Raw genomic sequence first — 21,897 nt, forward strand, 5'->3', positions numbered from 1 at the left:
TTCACTTTCTGAGAGTTTTTTCTGTAACTGATGAAAGCTGCAGAACAGTTTTTGATACAAAATTGGGGGTCTATGTTACGTTATGTGATGCTTTTTGACACACCCGATATACAGGTGTGCCCAAAAAAGAAGACGAGTCCATAAGTCCCTTATTTATAGGAGGATTCTAACTATTTGTACACCAAATTAAATGGTTGTGAATAGGCTACAAAAGAGCCTAATAAATGCATGTATATGATACATTGTCAAAATATTTTTTTTCAAATGCGAACAGATACTTTTTTTTAGTAATTCTGATAAAGATTTTTATTCTGAAAAGAACAATGTATCACAAGTATACACTTACATAACAAAAATACAAAAAACGTATTTTAAAAACGCTACTATCATCTATGCCCTCCATTTTGCGCTAAACATTGGCGGCATCTTTGCGCAATCCCTATGTTATTATTTGTTATTTTTGGTTTTTCCTTTTCAACGTCAGTTTTAGTCTGGGAACGAAATCCTTTTAGCTCTTTTTTCTCTTGGGCGTTATAAATGTTACAATAAGCAATAGCAGGGCCATGGAAGGGGTGTGGCACTGTGGCACATACTTTATGCCTTTATTGTGTTAAAACTTTGTCACAGTAGTTGCAACATGCGGGCGAGCGTTACAGTGGAGGAGTTTCCACTTTTTTACAAGCTCAGGTTGTTTCTTCGGAATGTGATCTTTCAGTTTCATAATAATTTCCAGTCACTGTTATGCGCTTTGGCACTATGTGTGTACACCATGTCTTCATAATACTTTTTTATCACTATATACGGTGCCTTTTTTTTAACGATGGCCATAAGGATTTACTATACTAATCTAATATCCTGCCAAATTTCACTTGAAAATTGCTACTAAAAAGCTTAGTAACAGATCCTAAACTTTTTAGCATATAAATCCCTATGGCCAACGTTAAAAAAAAGGCACTGTATAGTGTTATCGGCAACTTCACAACTTCCACGACCACCATTAAACTCTTTATGCCAACGAAAACATTAAGCTTGTGACATACAGTCGATGTTAATCAGTTAACAAGTTTCTGTTACCGTTATTGCCAAAAGAACACAAAATTTAATTGCATCCTTTTTTTTAAATTCAAACATTACAAACTTTAGAGATCTCCTGTGTTTCAAGCTCTGTTTATTGGAGCGTAGAGTTATACGATTTCGGATTCATGGATAACTCGATTACAAATTAATTTGATCACTCTTTACCTATAGTACAGGGTCATTATAAATGATTGTCCCATCGCAGTTGGCGTTGAAAACCCACACAAATTTGGGATGTGCCGCTAGCTTCCCAGCGTTAGACAAACTATATAGTAGACAAATTTACATTACCGCCAGCAGCGCTACCTTTCGGCGATGCTAGTCTCACTCATGTTATAAAGCTTGCGGCACATTCAACTACGTCACCAACGCCTACTGCGTTGAGACAATCATTTATAATGACCCCGTATATACAGGGTGATTCTGAAATAAGTAAATGTTTCTATGGAAGTGATCGAGAGGAGTAATGTTACGTTTGTGACTGACAGGCACCTTTGATTATTATTGTTGCTAAACTACCAAGATAATCAGGTAATCACTTTTAACTCAGCAGCGTACTAGGAACTTTGACCAAATTTTCAATCATTTGTATCTCGAAAACGAAAAAACTTTTATAAGAAAATTTTTTTGTCTATGACTTCTCATCATCACCAATTACCGGGTTTTTTTTCAAACTTATTTTAGAATCACCCTGTATGTAGGTACTTCTGTGCTTAAATTTGGTTACTAGGTATTTGAAGAACATAATAGTTGTCATCAACTGACTTATCAGGAATCTGATATGTTCGTAAATGTCAAAATTCTCAGTATGTCTTAAATTTTTGTAATTTTGTTCATCGACGAAAGACAAGGAAACAAATCGTTTCTTTCACACAGAATGGATGGCTACTTAAACTGGAAAAATGACACAGAAGAGGAGCAAAAATGTAAACATCTGATCGGGCGCCTTCAAGCTGCCAGGAACAAACTAACACCAATCATAGACGATATAATAGTATCTGCGGTTGACAGTATACAAAGAGGTGATAACAAATTCCTGAGTGAATGTACGCTGACAGTCGACCAGTATCAAGATGTAATTTGGGCTTCTCAAATATTGCGAGAAATAGAATATCAATGTAGAACGGACGATGAAAAATATAAATTGCCCAATTCTAGTGTAATAGTCAACAATGTAAGTGTAGACCACAAAAGCAGAATGATGTCTGTTAGAGATAAATCCATCGTTATAGATGAAGCGATTGTAGTGGAACTGTTAGAATTATACGAACAAATGGGGGTGGTTATACAAAGAATGGTTGCTGAACGGACGCATGCGAGTGACCAACCACCTATGCCTACAAGCGCGAAAAGAATCACATCTGAATCGAGTACTTCTGAGAGAACGCTAAGAAGTCGGTCTAGCTCGCGAAAATATGTAACCACCACCGATACTTCGTTATCAGATGTAAATGAGAAACATGAAGACAAAGAATCAACACCTCCTCACATTAAATCGACATTGTCAGCTCTGATAAATAGTTGGATAACGAGCTATGTTGTTGACACTTTATTGACCTAGACATTTCAGGTTCTTCTCGCAATCTCCATAAACAACCCAGTGAGGAATCTATGAAACGTGATAAAAAAAAAATAAAAAATAACGAAGATGGTTCTATTTTTATTAAAATCCAGTGCTTTAGTGACATATCGGATGCAGAAGACGACAATAAAAACTACAAAGATACTCCCATATCATGTGCTAAAAACTGTCCTTCGCATTATCATGTGAGATTAGATGGCAAACCTGTTACACTGAAAATGAATCAGGTGAAGGTTTATCTTGACTACCGACGAAAAATATCTTACTGGAACTGTAATTTCAGAATAATGCCGAGGAAGGTGCAGTGTACTGTATTAACACGGGAAGCGACGACAATGACAACGACATCAGGATTGTCATAAAACAATGCCCAGAGTGTAGATCTACTGTTATCGCTTCCTCATCTAGGATCCAAGGTTTTGGAGGTGAATCTCACGAGTCGATCACCTTGCACGGCAAGGGAGGAGACGAGACCGATATGACATACTCTTCCGATGGCAGCAATAATATGTGCACCTGTCATGACAAAGGCGTAATTTACATCAACATATCTAGAGTCAGATGTGATGACCGTTACACTCCACCTTGCTCTTGTTCTGAAAGCGAAGGGCACAAAAGTCAACGAAAATTAGACGTGGTTATAGACACGGATAATGTGGACCAATCAACTGTGAAAGTCCGCAGTGAATCTTCAATAGCTTCGATCCATGACAGTGATTCAAAGCCGACGAGTTTCACTGGAGCAAAATCGAGTGTCGATCATATTCACGGTAAATATCATTTCATGAAAGTGAGTAAAACTGTATCATATTTTTTACAGGTAAGAACGTTGCCATTAAGCCAGAACCCGGAATACCGCTGACCAGAAGACGCATTTGTTCATCGATGGAATTCGATGTATCGACGGTACACTCTAGGCTAAGAGATCGTGAGATAGAGCATGGAAACGCTCACATTGTTGTCGAGCTGAAGAAATTGGGTGTTGACAAAATCTTGAGAGCTTGTCGACCTGCGAAATGTTGTCGGCAAGCAATTTTGGACGAGAAGCAAAGAACAGCTTTGCCATATTGTGTCAGCTTGAAATCTTTGCCGCTGATGGGCAATGATGCCGAAGTCATCAAGCAATCGATAGATATGAGCGTGAAGAAGATTAAAAATTCTCTAGATCTCACTCAAGCATACAAGGATAAACTAGCTTTTTACGTCAGTCTGGGAAAAGACGATTTCAAACCTAATGTTAACTTTCCGTGGGTAGTCCCAGTATATGATCTTAAGCTAGATCAAAATAGCCGAATTACTCGTAGAAATGAGGAAAAATTATTCATACTGAAGAAAACCGTAACCACTCCGAAGCAACTGGGATCCCTTAACAAATTAATAGGAATTTCTAAAACCCAACAGACCAACAGCCAAATCACAAATACTCGGAAAACCATTCATCGGAAAAAATATTACATTTTAAAGAGGCCAAAAATTGTGCAACCAGTTGTTTCGACAGATTCGAGATCACCAGTAGTGAGAAGAAAAGTCTCTAAACAAACGAATAAACGCAGACCAGTTGTGGTACAATTTAAAAATCAGAATAAGTTGAACGATAACGAAAATAATAATAGCTCCACGAAAGTGTTAAAATGTAACCAAACAAGAATATATAAAAGAAAACATATTTGGAGCAACATTGGATACGGAGATTGGCGTATCGCATTTGCCCGTGAAAATCGAGATGTATTTTGTCGTAAAAAAATAGATCTCAGTTACGTCGACTTCCATTTTGGTCAATCAAAGGTTAACTAATTTCTTTTGTTACATTTAATACTAATATTGCTAAGGTACTTTGCAGGAATTATCTAACATAGTCGATCTGTCTGGTTCTAAAAAGAAAAGGACCAACAATTATATTAAGGAACAATGCATCAGAAATTGCTTGGACAGCGGAGACTGCTCCTTTGCGTCCCTTGGAAACATGTTTGGTAAGTAGAGATAAATCTTGCTTAGAAAAATAAATGAAAAATTTCATCTTGTTTTAGAAACATATTTGGATAAAATACAAGAAAATGATGATATAAAAGGAGAAAGTGTTAGTGCAAAGTTCTCGAATATACAAGAATGCAAAGAAAAAAGAATTGTCAGTCCCAAATCATTGCCCACATTTTGGAAACATATTTCAGAAGAATTATTTTATGCGTCAAACGCGCTAACAGTTTTCTTTAAACGTCGACGGAGTTTAGGAAAAGTGGTTCGTACCTTTGGGTGCAACGACAATTTGTTAAGTTTCTATTTTCAGCAAATTTCACATGAATCGAATCTAGAGGAAAAGAGCTGTAAACACTTTTCTTCACGTTGTTTGCCGAAATGTGAAGAGGAGAAATCGAAAAAGTCTGTTAAAAAGAAAATGGAATATTATGTGAGTTTAATAAACGGCGATTTGGTGTGGGGTGAAGCTCTTCCACTATTGCCACAAAACTATGACACGTATTATAACTATTCAAATCACAATGACAAAGAGCCGACTCCGCCGAGCACCCCTGTGGAGGACCCAATTGTTGCCACACGAGTCACGAACGATACATCTCATCGGGCTTACTCAAGAGCCGCCACTCCATCTGAGAACGAATACCAAAATCGATCGGATTCACCAGACGACCGAAGTATTATTTCAGAGCTTATAACTGATCCGGATAATATGCCTCTGGAGTCACAAGAGAAAAATAATGACAGTCCAAAATCGAAATTTCCACCATTTTCAATGGGACCAGAGTCGCTATATGCACCGTGGTCTCCCTTTCTGGTCAGCGAACATTCTTTGCCGAGAATTCGCGAGGAAGTAATTGAAAAGGAGGAGGCACCCCCAGTTGAAGCAGAACCAGTACCAGCAAAAGAAGAAACAAAACCAAAAAGTAAATGCTCGTCAAAATCCGTATGCGTTCGAAATAGTTGTGTGAAATGTAAGTCAAAGGAATGCCAAGGGAAACCTTCCACATCTAAAAAAGGCCATCCCCGAGATGCTATCAGAATTGCAATAAAAAAGACAAAAGATAACGGCATTTGCGTCGAAGGAAAAGCACCAAAAGCTTGTAACAAGGAAATTTGCGAGATTTATAAGAATAAATCGATGATGCCAGACAAATCGGCAAAACATCGTGATCGTGATCAGACGTTTAAGATATCGGGGAAAGATAACATCGAGATCTATATCAACAATCAAAAGATTTGTGTGGCAAATAATAAAAATAAGAAGTCAACCAAGAGTAACAATTCGAAGTATGAGGACAGCCAAAGATATGAGAAGAACGAAAGAATGGAAAAGAACGAAAAAACGGGAAACAACGAAAAAATGGAAAAGAACGAAAAAACGGGAAAGAACGAAAAAATGGATAAGTAGGGAAAAAGAATAAAAAATGGAAAAGAGCGAAAAGTAAGGGTGGGAGAACGAGTTTTATTCGTTAGCTATATGTATAGAATTCATAAAGGTTATAAGTGTAGATATTGAGTTAGAAGTACCTACGTAAGTAATAAATGGTTTTTGCTTTAAAATTGTCGCGTAATTTTGGTTGCATAACAGAAGTTTAGTGGGAATTTTAATTTCATTCGCAACGATATAACATCCCGAGTTACGTTTCAACTTTACAACATCGTTCAATTTATGAAACGGTGGTCAACGTGCAAAATTTAATATGCAGTTGCATTTTATTAATCTTTCACTTCTCTTTTTACGTCTTTGCTCATTTTCAGGTGCTTTATTAATAATTGTGGATAGTGTTTGATGTCGGCCGTAAACAGACCCCTGCTGTTAGAACGATATTAAAGGAATGATAAGCGAAAATGAGCTCTAGTTTTATTAAATATATGATGAAAACATACAACAAAAACATGTCTGATGTATAAACGTGCACAGTTTCATAATCATCGACTCGACACATGTTTTTGCTCACTAGAATTGATTTCATTTAAATAAATAAAACGCCATAGTTTTGAAACAATATTGGCTCATTAGGAATTCTGCGAAATTAAATGTAAACGGGTTGTCAGTTCGTAAATAGTACCTTCATTATGTACATAGTACCATTCGCTTACATACAAAGGAATTAGTCTAAATATAATTTCTCTAATTCTAGTAAAAATAATGTTTCGTAAATATATTAATCTAGATTAATAATTAAAGTGGACATCAAAATCACATAAATAATTTCTAAATTTAACAATTATTACAATAGGTATTATCTAATACATAAATGCGTATTATGTATGTTTCTTTAGACGGCACAAACATGAAGCTGTGGAATATCAGATCACTATTTCTACCTAAAGATAATAGCAGAAACATAGTAGGTAAAATATAAATTACATAGGTACACATGCTAACCTGATTATCATAATTAAGTAACAGAACTGGTGGGGTATTTAAAAAATAGTCACTTAGTATTTACAACAATAAACTTTAAGAAACTCAACTAAACTTAAAAGAAAAGTAATGTCATCTTTGTGTGAAACCATAATATTAGTCCTTAACGAAAGCATGGCAACTGTGGAATGTATAAGAAAATATTAGTCTTAATTATGCAACAATACAATATTGCCTACTACACTTTACCCGCGACAAGGTATACTATATAAAAATCAAAATCATTCATTATATTATACACCGACTCTTAATAGGAAGTTCTTTGTTTAATATTATAAAAAATACAAAAGCCACATAAAAAAAGTCAAAGTAAGAGGCAAAATAGTGTGTAGATGGCGCTAGTTTACGTTCTAGTAGTCCCCTGGATGGTCTGCGCTACCCTCGATGTCTTGCTCGACATCGTCCCCATCTTCGTCGTCGCTCGCGTCGTCGGCGCGTGGCTGTTTTGACAGGCCGTTTGATTTATTTATTAGTGCCTCTGCAAACAAAACTCAAATTAGGTACCTAACCAATGCGTTACGTTCAACGGGCACACATATTTCTAGAAACATGAAAATACACAGGACAGTTTTTACAATGAAAGAATGCATTTGCACGGTGTTTCCAAACAAAGAAGAAAGTATTATTTTTATGATGTAATATTCATGTCTGCAATACATATTATGAATTGTTACAAAACATTATTTTTTGTTCGACACTGTCAGAATTTGAGAATTTTCTCTTGTGTGAACGGATTTTAATAAATGTCACAACTTGGAAAAACGAAACGTCAAGCTAATTTTAAAGATTTTAAGCGATTTGGAGCCTTTAAGGGGCTCTTCGAACACAAAACGTTGTATTCAACTCGTGGGCCCACTCGTGCCAAAAAAACCCAATTTACACAGGAACACATTAAATAAACTACTATTTTTGTTCGACACTGTCAGAATTTGAGAATTTTCTCCTGTGTGAACGGATTTTGATAAATTTGACAACTTGTCAAAACGAAACGTCAAGCTGATTTTAAAGATTTTTAGCGATTTGGAGCCTTTAAGGGGCTCGTCGAACAAAAAAACGTTGTATTCAACTCGTTCTTGTGTAATTTGGGCTTTTTTTGGCACTCATGCCAAAAAAGCCAAAATTACACACGAACTCGTTAAATAAATAACTATTATTTCACTAAATTTGTATTTTATTGTCCCACAATACGCAACGGTCTTGATCTTATACAGATTTTGTAGCTTAAAATTTTCTCAATGAGGTTCAATTAATAAACATTTGAGATGTTGCGTATGTGTGAAGCCGTCATTCATGCTAGAGGTAGAAATATGCGCTACTGAGCCATTTTCTCTAGTTTATTTTGTAGAGGCAGTTGTGACAATTTTTTTTTTTTTAATTATTGAATGAATTTTATTTTTTTTTTATAAAACTCTTATTGCAATTTAAAACACTACCGAATAAGAACTGATTTGTTGTGATTTATTTACAACTATCAACTATTTTCACATTTTCCAAAGTGATGCGTTAATTTCTGGGAGCAGTGTACGACACAATAAGTTTTATGAAGGTGCAATGCAAAAAGTAATTGCCTCGAAAGTTAAAATTCACATGCACGTATTTATTATTCTTATAGTTTTTTTTATTTGAGTACAACCACGTATTATTTCTTTTGCATGCAAGTAAAAAATAAATGAAGATCTAATCATTACACATACCATTTTACGTAAAATTTACAGCGTTAAAGATCAGAGGGGTCCGTCAAAGGAATTCACAAGATCAGAAGTATTATTATTATTATTTTTTTAAATAAAATATCGGTGTGAATGTCTCGTATGACTTCTATGTTACAAAATCATTTTTCAAAATTATTTTTAATACGGCCTTTCTGGCAAGTATGGTTCTCCATATCGATATTTTGAACTCTTTTTAATATTGTTGTATGGAAAGTAGATTTGATAAGTAAAATATCGTTGCAGGTGTAGTGTAGTAGAAAATAGCATTTCCACGTGCGAAGAAGTAGCTTGAATTTGAGAAATTCCTATTTTGAAAAATCTATCAACGATGAAAAAAGCTTTGCTTTAAAAGGAAAATAAGTAAAGTGACAATAATAATGATAATTATTATCATCCCCAAGCTGGTTAGGCTGAATGTAGCCGATTTAGGACCTTTATGTTCAGTTTGAAGCAGTAAGTTTTAACATGAAATGTAGAAGAGTTCTTCAACATTTTAAGAAAGTAAACTTTTCCAAAGTGTCACGTTATACATACCACAATTTGGTTTCGCGTGTGTACGCGTGTTGGCGAACTCGACGCCATGCTTGTCGACGCACCAACACATACCAATGGCGCTGTGACATTGCGTCGGCCTGTAGTAACCCTGGGTGTCACAGTCGGGCACGTACACACCTGGGCACAAAAAAGAGTAAAAAAATCACGTCGACCTTTGTGCGGACATGTCAAAAGTACCTAATAGTTCGGGTGTTATTTTACGCTTGACGGCAGCGCAGGGTCTTTCCGTTCTTTGAAAACATCGACACCATTCGGATGGCGTGACTATGACGTCTCGGTCGATGTCACACTGTTGCAAGAAAGGCTTCAAACACACTTCACTTTGGTCATGTTCTAAATCGTACAGTTCTTGCAACGAAAGTTTGGAGTCTGAGTTGGCGTCAAGATGTTGGAACATCCATCTCACCTCGCTCTTGCAAGAAGATGGGAAATGTGCTGAAACGGCAATAATAACGTTGCGACTTTTTCGAATTGAGGAAGAGCGTTTGTTTTAAATTCCGTGTCGAAGTTGTTGAAGTAAGGGAGAAATTCAGGGGAGATTTGGGTAGCGTCCGTAATCGATATGAAATAAGGACACGGAATTTTTTCGTGAAAGAGCTTACGTCGTGAAAAATGTCTGTCGGGGAGATTTGATGGGGCGCTCTTCTTTCGCTTAACGACTCGCTATTTTTGTTTACAGTCTTAATCTTACCCTTTGACTTGTTCCTTGGCCTTCGCCTTTTTGATGAATCTGCCATAACGACGGAAAACCAATCGAGCAGACGGTTACCCATCGCTTGAAGAGCAGCTGCAGAACATTGTTTTGAAGGAGAAATGGCAGGGTCAAGTGCCCCAATTGAGTTACTGTAAAGTTTGTTGTCAGTAACTTCATTATATCCACGGAGTCTGTCTTTGTCTTCCGCGTATAAAAGATTGTTATTGTCCTGAAAACCACAACTTCATATATAAACCTGTAGGTACACACAAACTTAGCGCTACAACAAATGTTCCCTGTCTTATTAAAATAGAGCACCATGATGAATTTTTGAACGTAACGAAACCGCGTCGTGCTTTATATCCGACTCTGGTAAGTGGTAACTTACCTTGTTGTACTTTGTATATTTAATGTATTTGTAATGTTTATTTTCGTATTTGAAATCTTGTGGGGTGAATGTATATACATCGGATTTAGAAGACGGTTGCGCGGGCTTTACACCATTAATGGACCCACCAACGGTTCCACTTTTATCCAAAGTAGCTTTATACTTATTCATGAACGAATTCAATCGTTCCGATTGACGCTGCTTTTTCCGCAGATGCGCTTCGTTCTCTGTAAAAGATAAACCACCCTTTCGATTCTCCGTAAGAGAGCAATTATTTCATCCGTCTATTTACCTTTGCAAGGACAGAAACCTTTGCAGGTCACCCTGATCGATGTGTGGTGGATGCAATTGTGGTAGTCGAGTCTACACAAGGAACTGTAGGTCCGATTATCGGAGCCGCACAAGAACGTCGGCTTGACCACCGGACAAGGTTTACACCTGAAATTTATCAACGTGTCAGCGAGTCTCCAGGGAATTTCCTAATGGCTCGACGTCGATGATTAACTCACACTATCGAGTCGTTCAAATCCTCGTCCGCATCGTCGGGATCGTCTTCAGTGTCGTAGAAGACGTCGTCGTCGTCATCCTCACTTTTAGATTCCTCGGTTTTTACGGTAGATTTCGGAACAACGATATCCCTACAAAAAACATACATTTTCCTAACGTGTTCATCAACACTAAATAAAACGGAAGCGCACAGACTACAATGCTACATAAATTTATTTAATGGAACAAGTTCAGACATTTTCAAAAGCTGTAAAAATATATGTGGAGGTGTGATGGTTCAAGTTACGAACTTCCGGAATCGTAGTGAACTTTGAGTCTAAAAAATGTATGCAAACCACTACACGCAGTTGTGTCGGTTGCACAACAACCTCAACTTTGGAAATACTTGCGAGGGATAGAATCTTGATAGAGATGTTCTTCCCAGCCTGATGGTGGTAGTGTTAGAATGCTGGTGCAAACGCTTGTTAATAACGACTCTGGAGAATTAATACAAAATCTGTTCCAAGTAGAAATAGCAATTTTGTTCTTCGTGCGAGTGCGTGGCATATAATATTTTTTCAACTGCCGAGACAATTCTCCACAAAGAGCAGTTCAACACATGTTTCTATAGGGAAAGCCGTGTTTTTCGTTTTTGTTTGGACTTTCAATTATTCTGCAACGCTGGTTTCAAAAATGTTTTTAATTTTCTACAATTTCATTATTTCAACGTCAGCAAAATAAATCTGGTACGTTATGAATATGAGTTACGGCCGTGGTGTGCAACAAACTCGTAATCGAAGGGCTTATGTCTTTAATACTGTTGCAATTTTGTAAAGCAATAAAAAGAGATGAACGGCTGTTTGTAACGAGTTTCGCACACGGTTAAACTGTTTTGCCAATTAGAAATTTGTCGGTCGGGAAGGAAATTTTTCACGATAAAACTGCTTGTTTGGAATGATATTATCAAAAGTACAATACGAGGAAATTTCTGATGATTTCACGGCAACAACGGTTTCGAACGGGTTGACATCAACACCATTTAAAATTTATTTGAACCTTTAAATGTTCGGAGGATATCTATGAGGGTACGTGTAAAAATGAGAAAAGATGACGGTTTCACTAGATTAAACGGTGATATTCTTCGGTCCAATTTTAAATTCTCGTAGTTCGTGGGCCAAATGTAAAGAGTAAAATATATCCTTATGATAATAAAGGCCATAGCGCAGGATGCGAAGCTTATATCCTTCGAAAAATAGCCCGAAATAGCAGAAAATGTAAATACAAATTCCCTTGCAAGACAAACGTATCTAATTTAATTATTCGAAAATCCACTTTAAACAATAAAACTGTCTCTTTAAAGATGTTACTAATTGTAATAGAGCTTTTTGTTAGATTTTTAATGTGTCAAGAGAGGGCAAAAAGAACAAACGTTTGATTAATTTTAGCAAGTAGCGATAATTTTGTGTGCTTCTTAACGAGATTTTTTTTTTCATATTTTGTGGATTCTTGGCTGCGACGCTAATTGGTTCATTTTGAAAATATATTGTTACATAAATATTAGAGTTATAATTTATTCAGAAGGAATCTTCTTCGCTTTTCTTTGTCGTTTTCATTTCAATTGGATTATTACGCGGCAAGTCCTTTACAGAATTAAATTTAAATTAAAGATTAACTATTAAATGAAATTTTAAAGAAACCGGTATGTAACTAAAATTATAGACTGAAATGAGATAAAATGTACGAGTTTCTAGTTGGATGAGATTTCTTCTTAGATATAATAATTGATCGTCGACCACCAGTGCAATCAGTGGATAATTCTGAGTCGTAGGTTACACCGTCCATTTACCCCTTTTTGGCGAGTTAAAAGATAAGGTGAAGCCCCATTTAGTCTGAAAGACCATTTTCTTGCACTTCACGTTAATAACAATCAAAGCAGTCGGTGCGGAATTATTAATGACCCGCAATGATGATCTGAAAACTTCCTTTTGAAAGAAGGAACTTTCATTCTGAGATGGGCAAATTTTATTGTATTTAGTTTTGTCATCCGGCTCTTTGATATCAAAGGTGGATCTCCGTTGTGTTGTCGGAGATCAGAACAAGTTTCTACAAAGCTTTAGATAAAACCTTAAAACAGTAAACATGCCGGTTAAAGTTTAAATCGTGAAACAAAGAAGCGTGATCAGTAGCTATTCTGTTGACGACGAAGATGACAAATGAAACTTTTAACAATGGGATGAAAAAGAAAAATTCACACAAAGGGCGACGATACGATTGAAGTTTCTTACTCACCCGTTTTTTTTTAATTCTTTCCTCGATACGCACACTGCCGTAAATGAATCCTCCAGCAGACAGATTTCTTTTTTCTTGCAGTTTAACGGCCGACACAGATCACCTGTAAAACATATTAAATAGTTCAGTATAACCCTAAGAAATATATCAATAAGTCCTGTATTGGACGCATCGTTATCGCAAACAATGACGAGAAGTTATCGAGTAATTTTTTTGTCTTACTGTTTCTCGATAGGGGAGTTATCTTGAAGTTGCTACTTCGCTCGCTTTCCCGGTGGAAATCTTCACATTAACCAAGAATCAATATAGAAAACGAGTTTAACTAAAAGTTTTGTTCGTCCAATCTCATTTGTAATGTCGAATGATTTAATTTTAATAAGCCTTATTTTTGGTGGAAGTTTCTCAAGTCGTCGCAACGATCTTTCAACCAATTAAAACCAAATTCAGACGGTATTTAAAAGCGCTTTGGGGGTCGATTCGGCGCGTTCTTCATCTCGCCGTTTAATTCACCTCAGACTTTGCCGAATTCGCTACAAAAACTTTTACTTTGACAAATTCCTTTGGATGTGCTCCTTTCAATCCGTTCCAGACCCTAACCCGACCGACAATGCCCAACTCATTACTACCACGTTTAATCAGATCTCCAGAATCAAGCCTCTGATGTAACGTTCCACGAATCTACCCCTCGCTATATCTGTCATTTTAAAACGACGCTGCTTTACTAAATAAGGGAAGATTCATGAATAAACATGATTATGTTTATTTATTAGGACGGTCAGTTTGCCGCTGATGCAGAAACTTTCCGGACGTTTCCCTATCGGTATCACCAATTTAATTTTTGATTAGGAGTCGACGTGGAGGACGCTCTTTCAATTTCCTGAAAAATATAGCTTTACACTTAACCAACGACCAGATTAGCAACGCAAACAAAAGTTTCCAGGGCTTATTTCGATTTAGCCCGAGGGTGAATTCCCTCTCACCCATACGTCCGATGTGGCGGGGTTTCAACCGCAACAAAGTTCCAACCCTCGTTATTCCTCTTTTCTCTATTTTTTGCTTATTTCCCTTTACGTTCCTTTGTTCTCGTCCTGCCAAGTACTGCAGGGCGAAAAACAATTACCTTTAAACTTGCCTGTTCCATAATCAAAAATATGACAAGCGTAATGTGTCGGATCAAATTAATAGAGGCTGATGGTTGTTGGCTTTAGTCACCACCACGCTGTGTGCTTTTTTATTATTTTAATTAATTCTTTCTTCGCCGGATAAAGCCGTGGTATTTTACAAGTGCTCTCACTTTTAACGACGAACCAGCGTCCAATCGATTAATGTTATTATTGTTATGAAAACTTGCGGATTCTGTTATTTACACAAAATAAATGAGAATTTTCCCGAAACGAATTAATCATTTTGGAAGGCAGTTAACGAAACTTTTGTCTTTTGGCACATTGGTCAATTGACCCCGTTGTGAAAAATTAACTTAAAGATTTTCGATGATAGGGGTGGAAGCGTACTGTAAACTTGATAACACAAAATTAATAGTAGTAACCTAGACTGAAAATATTTTTTTAACTTAATTGCGGGGGTTCCAGCCTTAATTATGGCGTCATAGATCAAAAGGGCGCATAATTATGTTGAATTTTCGGCAGCAATTCGAGTCGGGTTTAAATTAAATTCTGTTCAGTGCAGAAAATTATTACCACGTACCCCTAGCAGCACACCACCATGCACATCCATCGATCCACAAATTAATAAATTCGCTTTTGTCATTTTTTCAGCATTTATCCAAAACGACTCGTTCATTACGTTCCAGTGGTGCTCTGAATTTAATTCATCGTTCGATTTAATGGTCTTTCAGGAATTAATTGGTGAGTATTTTTATGTAAATTAGACTCTTAAAAATTTCGCTTTTAAAAAGAGGCATCACGAACGACATTGAAATGTGTTTAAAGTTTTCTATATCTCTTAATATATTCAGACGTTGAGGGATGTTCAATTCAAATGAACCAAAACTTGGAAGTGAGAAATCTCAAAAGTGCTAAAGGAGTTCGTGTTTATTTATTTAATTTTCAAGTTCATAACGAACTTTTCGTCTGCGAAACTGACTTCGGTGCAGTCAAGACGATTGTGTTTTCTTTTAATCTCAAATTAGCGGGCTGCTGAAAGTCGACACAGATGAGACAAATTTTTTGTTTTAGAGTTGTTTTTGTATGGGATCTCGTTTCTGTTACCATATGCATATGGAAATTCTAATTTAATACATGAGAAGATCAATTCGCAAAATTAGGAGGGCAACAAAAAATAGACAAATGACGGACATTATTTCTAATTCAGTGAAAATATTCACAAATTTATGAACTAAATATTTTTGCTTCTTACTATTTATTATTAATTCAATCTAGGGAATTTTACATTTTATCAAAAATATTTATTTTATGGCTGGAATGTTTATAAAACGAAGCGTATGTATTTATGTGACCAGTATGTTACTCGTTCTTTGCATAAATTATTAAGGAATAACAGGTCCTTTCCACTGGAAAAATTTAAAAAAGTAATTCAACACAATAACACATGTTTAGTCAAATATTGGACTCTAATTGTCAGTTCAAATTTGAAATACATATTGTTTAAACATTTATTTTTCCCTGCATTGACGCAATCTTTTGCCAACTAAATTGGCATTCTCAAGGCAGTAATTTCCAATTTGTAAGTATAATGACTGTAATTAACGTCCCTATGTGATTGGCGAAATACTATCTTTATTTAATAAATTATTTAAATTTAAATTTATTTATATGTCCTGTTCTTGCACGAAGTTTTTCAATGGTCCAAGATATGTAATTGATTGCATGATTAAAATGCATGATACATTTATAATCTGATGATGGATAAACAGACCTAACAAATGATCCATATTAATGTGGCACGATAATAAGTTACGTATAAACTGGAATAAACCACATAAATACTGCCGATCTGTCATACATAACAAATCTGAACTTATTAATCATGTTAATTCGAAATGCAGTCTGAAATTTTCACATATCTGCAGAAACGGAAATAAATTAGCCGAGACGACGACAATTTATAATTCATCACTGTGATACGACAATAAATCTACTTTTTTGCTAAGAATTCATCATTATCTGTCGCTGTAAGGAGAATTTATTTATAAAGACAGATAATTCGATTCGCATGACAGAAAGTTGGTAAATTTCATTTCTTAAAGAACGGCGAGAATTTCTTCATATTGCTTATTGTAGTTGAGATGGACTCGAACAAAAACTTTTTCCACTTGGATCGATATGATACTGAAGGTAGATTTGTGCAAACTGTTCCATATCGTTATGAACTCTAGATCTAGGTAGTTTACCGGAATTCTGTCGCAAAATCATGCGTAATGATTAGAATTTAAATTAACCATATGAGATAACAACCAACATTCTTGATTTATAAAACAAATTAAAAACATCATGGGTTTAGCTCATGTTGAATTTTGTTTAGTATAAAAGCTCACTTTTGCTGTTGTTTTTATAGAATTACGAGTATGAAGTGGTCGCAAATTGGAAAGAAACGTTTTTGTTTAGTTACGTTGCTCTATCGATACAGATGCAGTAAATATGTAAATGAACGTTTTTTAAAGTTCCACAATGGCATCTGGTCTCGTAAAGCAAGCACAACTGCTGTTAGACTTACGAGGTATTCAACTTAAAAATCACTTCGAGTATTATGGTACCTGCAGCTAGAATGGCTACCGGTTTTCCAAATGAGGAAGAGCAAACGAATTGCTTCATTAGACCCCTGGTTTACAATTAAGCTTCAATAACGACTTTGTTCCCCAGTGAATCTTTGAAATTTAAAAAATCTAACTCGACCGTTTGTTTGGATAAAAATATGCTTGTCCCACGAAAATATGAAAAATAATTACAATCATGGAAGCGTAAACAAGTTGGATGCATTAGAGTTTAGAGAGAATGTGAAATCTGAATCGTTTATTTCACTCATTTTGTTGGTTTCGTGCAGCTGCTGTTTTGACTGCAGCTCTTGCTTGAATAACGTAAGATATACGTATGGTGCTTAATTCAATAACCCTTTTGAGCTATCAAATCTGCAAAATCTGTCTGACGTTTATTGTCGCAAACACTGTCGCAATTCCATAATCGTGAATATCTCCGGTAACAAAGCCATACCCCGATGATTCGCTTGCCAATTTACCGAAATCAATACGGGGGGGTGAATTTAGCGAGCATTGTTATGTAAGCATTGGCAATTAAGACAACAATAACCATAACCGATTTGTATAAGCAATGTTATAACTATATATTCGTGTACTTACAAAACATAACAGGCAATATCGTTCGTACGTCACGTTAAAACGAAGTACAAGCAGGAATACTAATTAGAAATTCTGTTTATCGCTTCAGAAATTGATGATCCACTGGTAAAAGCGCTCAAATTCCCAGGACGAAGTGGAGAACAAACTACAGGAACTCATATTGAACGTAATGCAAATAATAAAATGAAATTTTGGGTGTAAGAGACTTTAAAACAGGTACTCCACTTGGGACTTGATGGTTTGAGAAGAACGTGCTTATATTTTATTAATTTTAATTCGCGAGATCAGCCAGAATATTTTCTGATGTCTGTGGAAATGTGACGACGAGCTAGTATTCAAATAGTAGACGTGGGATGAAAGCAATTACTTCTTTCGACCTCCCCATTCCTTCCGTGAAATTATTTTTGTGTCAACGACGAGTTAGAGCTAAATCATTATTAGGTATTACAGTCGACCTTCAAATTAGGCGGCCCTCTTTTATTAAAAACGAAAAGTTGCCATATTTCGTGTCAATTTAATGGGAAACTTTAAAAAAGCTCGACAAAGCTTCATTACGTTAATATGTAAGTAGGCCAGGAAACTTTTATGGCCAAACTTTCATAATAAAATCTTGGCCCGTATCTGGAAGTTGCTCACGAAAATTGTTAAACCATTACAAAGTTAACGATTTTTCCGAGGTCATTGTTTCCCCTTTTTTAACTACGAATTTTCCTGCTGCATATGTGCTCTTTTCATATCTCAGCTCCTCTGTTCCGCTTATTTCATCGCATATAAAATTGCTTGCTCTTCCTTCACCCTATCGGATTTTGTTCGGCTCTTTCGTTTTCCGTATGTTTTCATTTCTGACGTGATCGAATTCTGATGTTATTCGCTATCGTCTGTCTTCCCCTGTCATTTATTTACTTATCTCGTGGTGATCCTTTCTTTATTCTTGCTTTTGTTATTTCTCAAATTCCGATTCAGCAACGGCATCGGTGTTTTTGGTCATTGGAAATTCATCTGCCCCTTCTTATCCCACAGCTTCTGTGAAGAACTAATGGAAATATAAAAGCTCTTATGCAGTTGCTCCGGATGCATTTCTTTAAAATTTCATTAAATTACCCAATTTGCTCCCATCTGAATCTACCTGCTAGAGAATATTAAAATCCTATTTGAATATTTGAATTTGAAGTTGCTCACGCTAACCCGTACCAGTGAAAAAGCCTGTTTAATTTTTTAACTACAGACGTGTGATGTATATTTCATTAGTGTTAATGGTGCGTAATTTTCTCCTTACCAACAAGAAATTTTATCTCTTTTTACATAGTAGAGATATTAATTAAATACCGGAATATATGACATTTTTATTTTCTTATTTACATAATGCACGCTATATTACATTACATTACAATTATTAGATATTAGCTTTATTGGGAATACGCAAAAGTTAAAATAACGGCTTCAATCAATCTACATCTCATCTTAATGTAAGATTCACTCAACTTTTTTCAGAAATGAATTATTTTAAGCGCCCTTTTCTCCGTTTTGTATTACATTTCCAAGAAGTTGTTTCTAACTATGTATTTGTCATCAAGGAATGGCGACAATTAAAAACACGAGTATGTAGTAAAATTTGTCGTGTACACACATCTATGGTTAGCTAGTCACAAATGTCATAAAATGACTTCAAAGTTGACTAATTTCAAATTATACAAAGTGTCTCTAAAAGAACGTATATCAAGAGTCCTGTGGAACTGTGCGGCTCTATAATTTTATTGTGTCGAACTACATATGTCGAGCCGTTAAAGCTGTCAAATCAGATGTCAACAGTCAAATATAAAATTATTAAATCTTAGCGTCGGTTGTGAATTCGACGTCTTAGTTGTTTTGGTTGTGATTTTCTTCAGTTTTTCTATATTCTAATTATTTTTCATCTTACAACAGTCTTTATTAAAATTCTATCATTAATAGGGTTACCCCTGTTTTTCTATTTGGTACCAGTTATGCTGCTACAGAACGCCAAAAATCAAATTCCACAGGACTCTTGATATACGTACGTTCTTTTAGAGACACTTTGTACCTATACAGGGTGTTATTGAAAGTTGTACAGATATTTTAACCACGAGCTACTGGTTTCATGTAGAACTCGGAAAAAATATGTTGTATACAGGGTCTCCCAGAACTGGCGGACCAAAATAATACGGTGAATTCATCATCTTCTGGGAATAATAGGAAAAATGTTCAAAAAAATCTATCTTAAATAGTGATTGGGAAAGAAGCAATTTAAACTGACCAATGCTGTTGTTGATGTTAAGTTACCTATTAATTAGTTTTCCTGCTTTATTTGTAACTATGGATACATTTCAAATGATGCATATGCATTGTTGGGTACCTGCATTGTTTATGCAATGACGGACGTTTTTAGGTTATAGTATTTTTCAGGTTATAGTATTTCTCCTAGGATATTCCCTATTGGGAAAACGAACTGCGTACTCCTGAGGAGCAACTGTGGCATTCTCATCACACTGTCCATATAAGACAAGCATATCAAAATATTCTGAAGCGGTAAACATTACGCGTTTCTAATGACTTGTCAGAATTGTCAGAAATAATTTATTATGACATAATATTCAATTATAATGTCTTTGCAACAATCAAATTTGTTTCGATAGTTACCAATATAATTTTTTAAGGTAATTTTATATCTACACGCGATTGGTCAATTAAAAACGTTCTTATTTTAAAACTCAGTGAGGATGGATTTTTTTAAATATTTTTCCTATTATTGCCAGAAGATAATGGTTTCACCGTGTTATTTTGGTCCGCCAGTTCTTGGAGACCCTGTATATAAAAAATTCTGTCAAAAAATAAAATGACATTTATTTTTTGAGCTACAATTTTTTTAAATTGTTTTTAGATTTCTACGTTGTCCTACAACCCCGTAGGTAAAATTTCGGCACATTTTAAAAATACACCCTGTATATCATGTTTTATAAAATGTACGCCAATGCGAAGTAACCTATAGGAAATACGATATACAGGGTGTATTTTTTAAATGTGCCGATATTTTACCTACGAGGTTGTTTGACAACGTAGAAGAAGCAATTAAAATAAAAAAAAATTGCTCAAAAAATAAATGTCATTTTATTTTTTGTCATAAAATTTTTTAGATATTTTTTCCGAGTTCTACATGAAGCCAGTCGCTCGTAGTTAAAATATCTGTACAACTTTCAATAACACCTTGTATAGGCAAAATTACTTGAAGAAATTGAACTTGAATTAATAAAATTAACGAGAATAGAACTTCAAATTTTATTATTTATCTTCAAGAAAATAAAACAAGCTGAATAAATTAATTTAAAGTTCACTTGAGTTTCCTAACTAATACTTCTAGGAGTTTCCCAATTTGGAAATTTGTTATTTGCTACCATCTTTTGCCTCCGGAAGGAAAGCTTCAGATATTAAAATTCTCAACTAATAGCTACTCGTTTTTCGTCAATTAAAATTTTTATTCTTGGGGTAATTTGTCCCTTAGCGTGCCATTAAAATAGTTAGACCGAAAATTTTAGTAGTCATCGGAAATTACTCCCAACAATTGGTGAAAAGTAAATTCCCGTAGGTTCGATTATCTTAAATTAGAGTGATATGACCCATAGATTTGTAAAGAAAGAACGTTATATTTTCATCCTATTATTTTATGTCTCGTTCATTTAGCTTTCATGCTACAAATACACGCAAGATAACAAGACTGATATATTACGCCGGCAGTGCACACCAGGACTTTGCGATAATGTTTCCCTTTTTTGGCGAGAACCATTCTGTGCATTTAACACGAATTAATTTATATTTGCGTGACTGATCACGTTGTTGGTAACCCGTCGCTAACTGATGTCACATCTAATTTTATTTATTTCAGTTTAATTATGTTTCCCATTTTCCACTGATCCGACGTCGAACAAAAAAAAAAGCGGCCATCGATACCCCCAAACCTAACAGCAACAATTGTCACAACAAAATACGAGCAACGCTTTGAAATGTAATTAACAGCAATCAAAAGAAATTTCGTGAAAAAAGGGGTCAACGGTTGAGGGGAAATTCAGTGTTGAATCCCACGAGATTCAGATATATGGAGAGATTACTACGGGGTGAAAATGTGAAAATACAGCCGACTGATCTATTCATCCCCTATAAGGCTGCTTTGTAACCCAAGGAACCAGAAGCCGATTACTTTTATTCAGTGTTTGTGTTTTTTCGTCGATGGCCCTAGTCCGAGCGGTTGCAGAAATGGTCGCTGTTCAGCGATTTCTTTACATTTTGTAGGATTAAAAAGCTTGTCGAGATCGTTTCCTCCATATTGACAAAACAAAGTGCCCATCTTTAAGTCGATAAATATTGAAAAT

At 35.5% G+C, this 21,897-nt stretch overlaps 2 protein-coding genes across 3 annotated transcripts in view; one reads left to right on the forward strand and one right to left on the reverse strand.

Moving 5' to 3' along the window:
- The first annotated feature begins 1,803 nt into the window (after positions 1 to 1,803).
- On the forward strand, positions 1,804 to 6,193 carry LOC138134569 (uncharacterized). 2 transcript variants are annotated; one of them, XM_069052913.1, is made up of 8 exons: positions 2,117 to 2,251; positions 2,310 to 2,597; positions 2,648 to 2,886; positions 2,943 to 3,429; positions 3,480 to 4,444; positions 4,500 to 4,629; positions 4,687 to 4,895; positions 4,944 to 6,193. In XM_069052913.1, the coding sequence occupies exons 2-8, from the start codon at positions 2,351 to 2,353 to the stop codon at positions 6,039 to 6,041; spliced, it is 3,375 nt and encodes a 1,124-aa protein (XP_068909014.1). In that variant the 5' UTR covers positions 2,117 to 2,251; positions 2,310 to 2,350; the 3' UTR covers positions 6,042 to 6,193. The 2 variants fall into 2 exon arrangements, with proteins under 2 accessions (XP_068909013.1, XP_068909014.1); XM_069052912.1 differs by having other exon boundaries at positions 1,804 to 2,597.
- A 289-nt stretch (positions 6,194 to 6,482) lies between these two features.
- Cow (Proteoglycan Cow) overlaps positions 6,483 to 21,897 on the reverse strand; it is a 52,837-nt gene continuing 37,422 nt past the window's right edge. The window contains exons 3-10 of the mRNA XM_069052914.1: positions 13,186 to 13,288; positions 10,920 to 11,048; positions 10,703 to 10,848; positions 10,411 to 10,637; positions 10,020 to 10,251; positions 9,506 to 9,763; positions 9,308 to 9,445; positions 6,483 to 7,539 (exon numbers count right to left, since the gene is read on the reverse strand). Of these exons, the coding sequence (XP_068909015.1) occupies positions 7,412 to 7,539; positions 9,308 to 9,445; positions 9,506 to 9,763; positions 10,020 to 10,251; positions 10,411 to 10,637; positions 10,703 to 10,848; positions 10,920 to 11,048; positions 13,186 to 13,288 (1,361 nt within the window). The 3' untranslated portion in view covers positions 6,483 to 7,411. The remainder of the gene's footprint in view (positions 7,540 to 9,307; positions 9,446 to 9,505; positions 9,764 to 10,019; positions 10,252 to 10,410; positions 10,638 to 10,702; positions 10,849 to 10,919; positions 11,049 to 13,185; positions 13,289 to 21,897) is intronic.

This window comes from Tenebrio molitor, chromosome 7, assembly GCF_963966145.1.
Source record: "Tenebrio molitor chromosome 7, icTenMoli1.1, whole genome shotgun sequence".
Classification (NCBI taxonomy): Eukaryota; Metazoa; Arthropoda; class Insecta; order Coleoptera; family Tenebrionidae; genus Tenebrio; species Tenebrio molitor.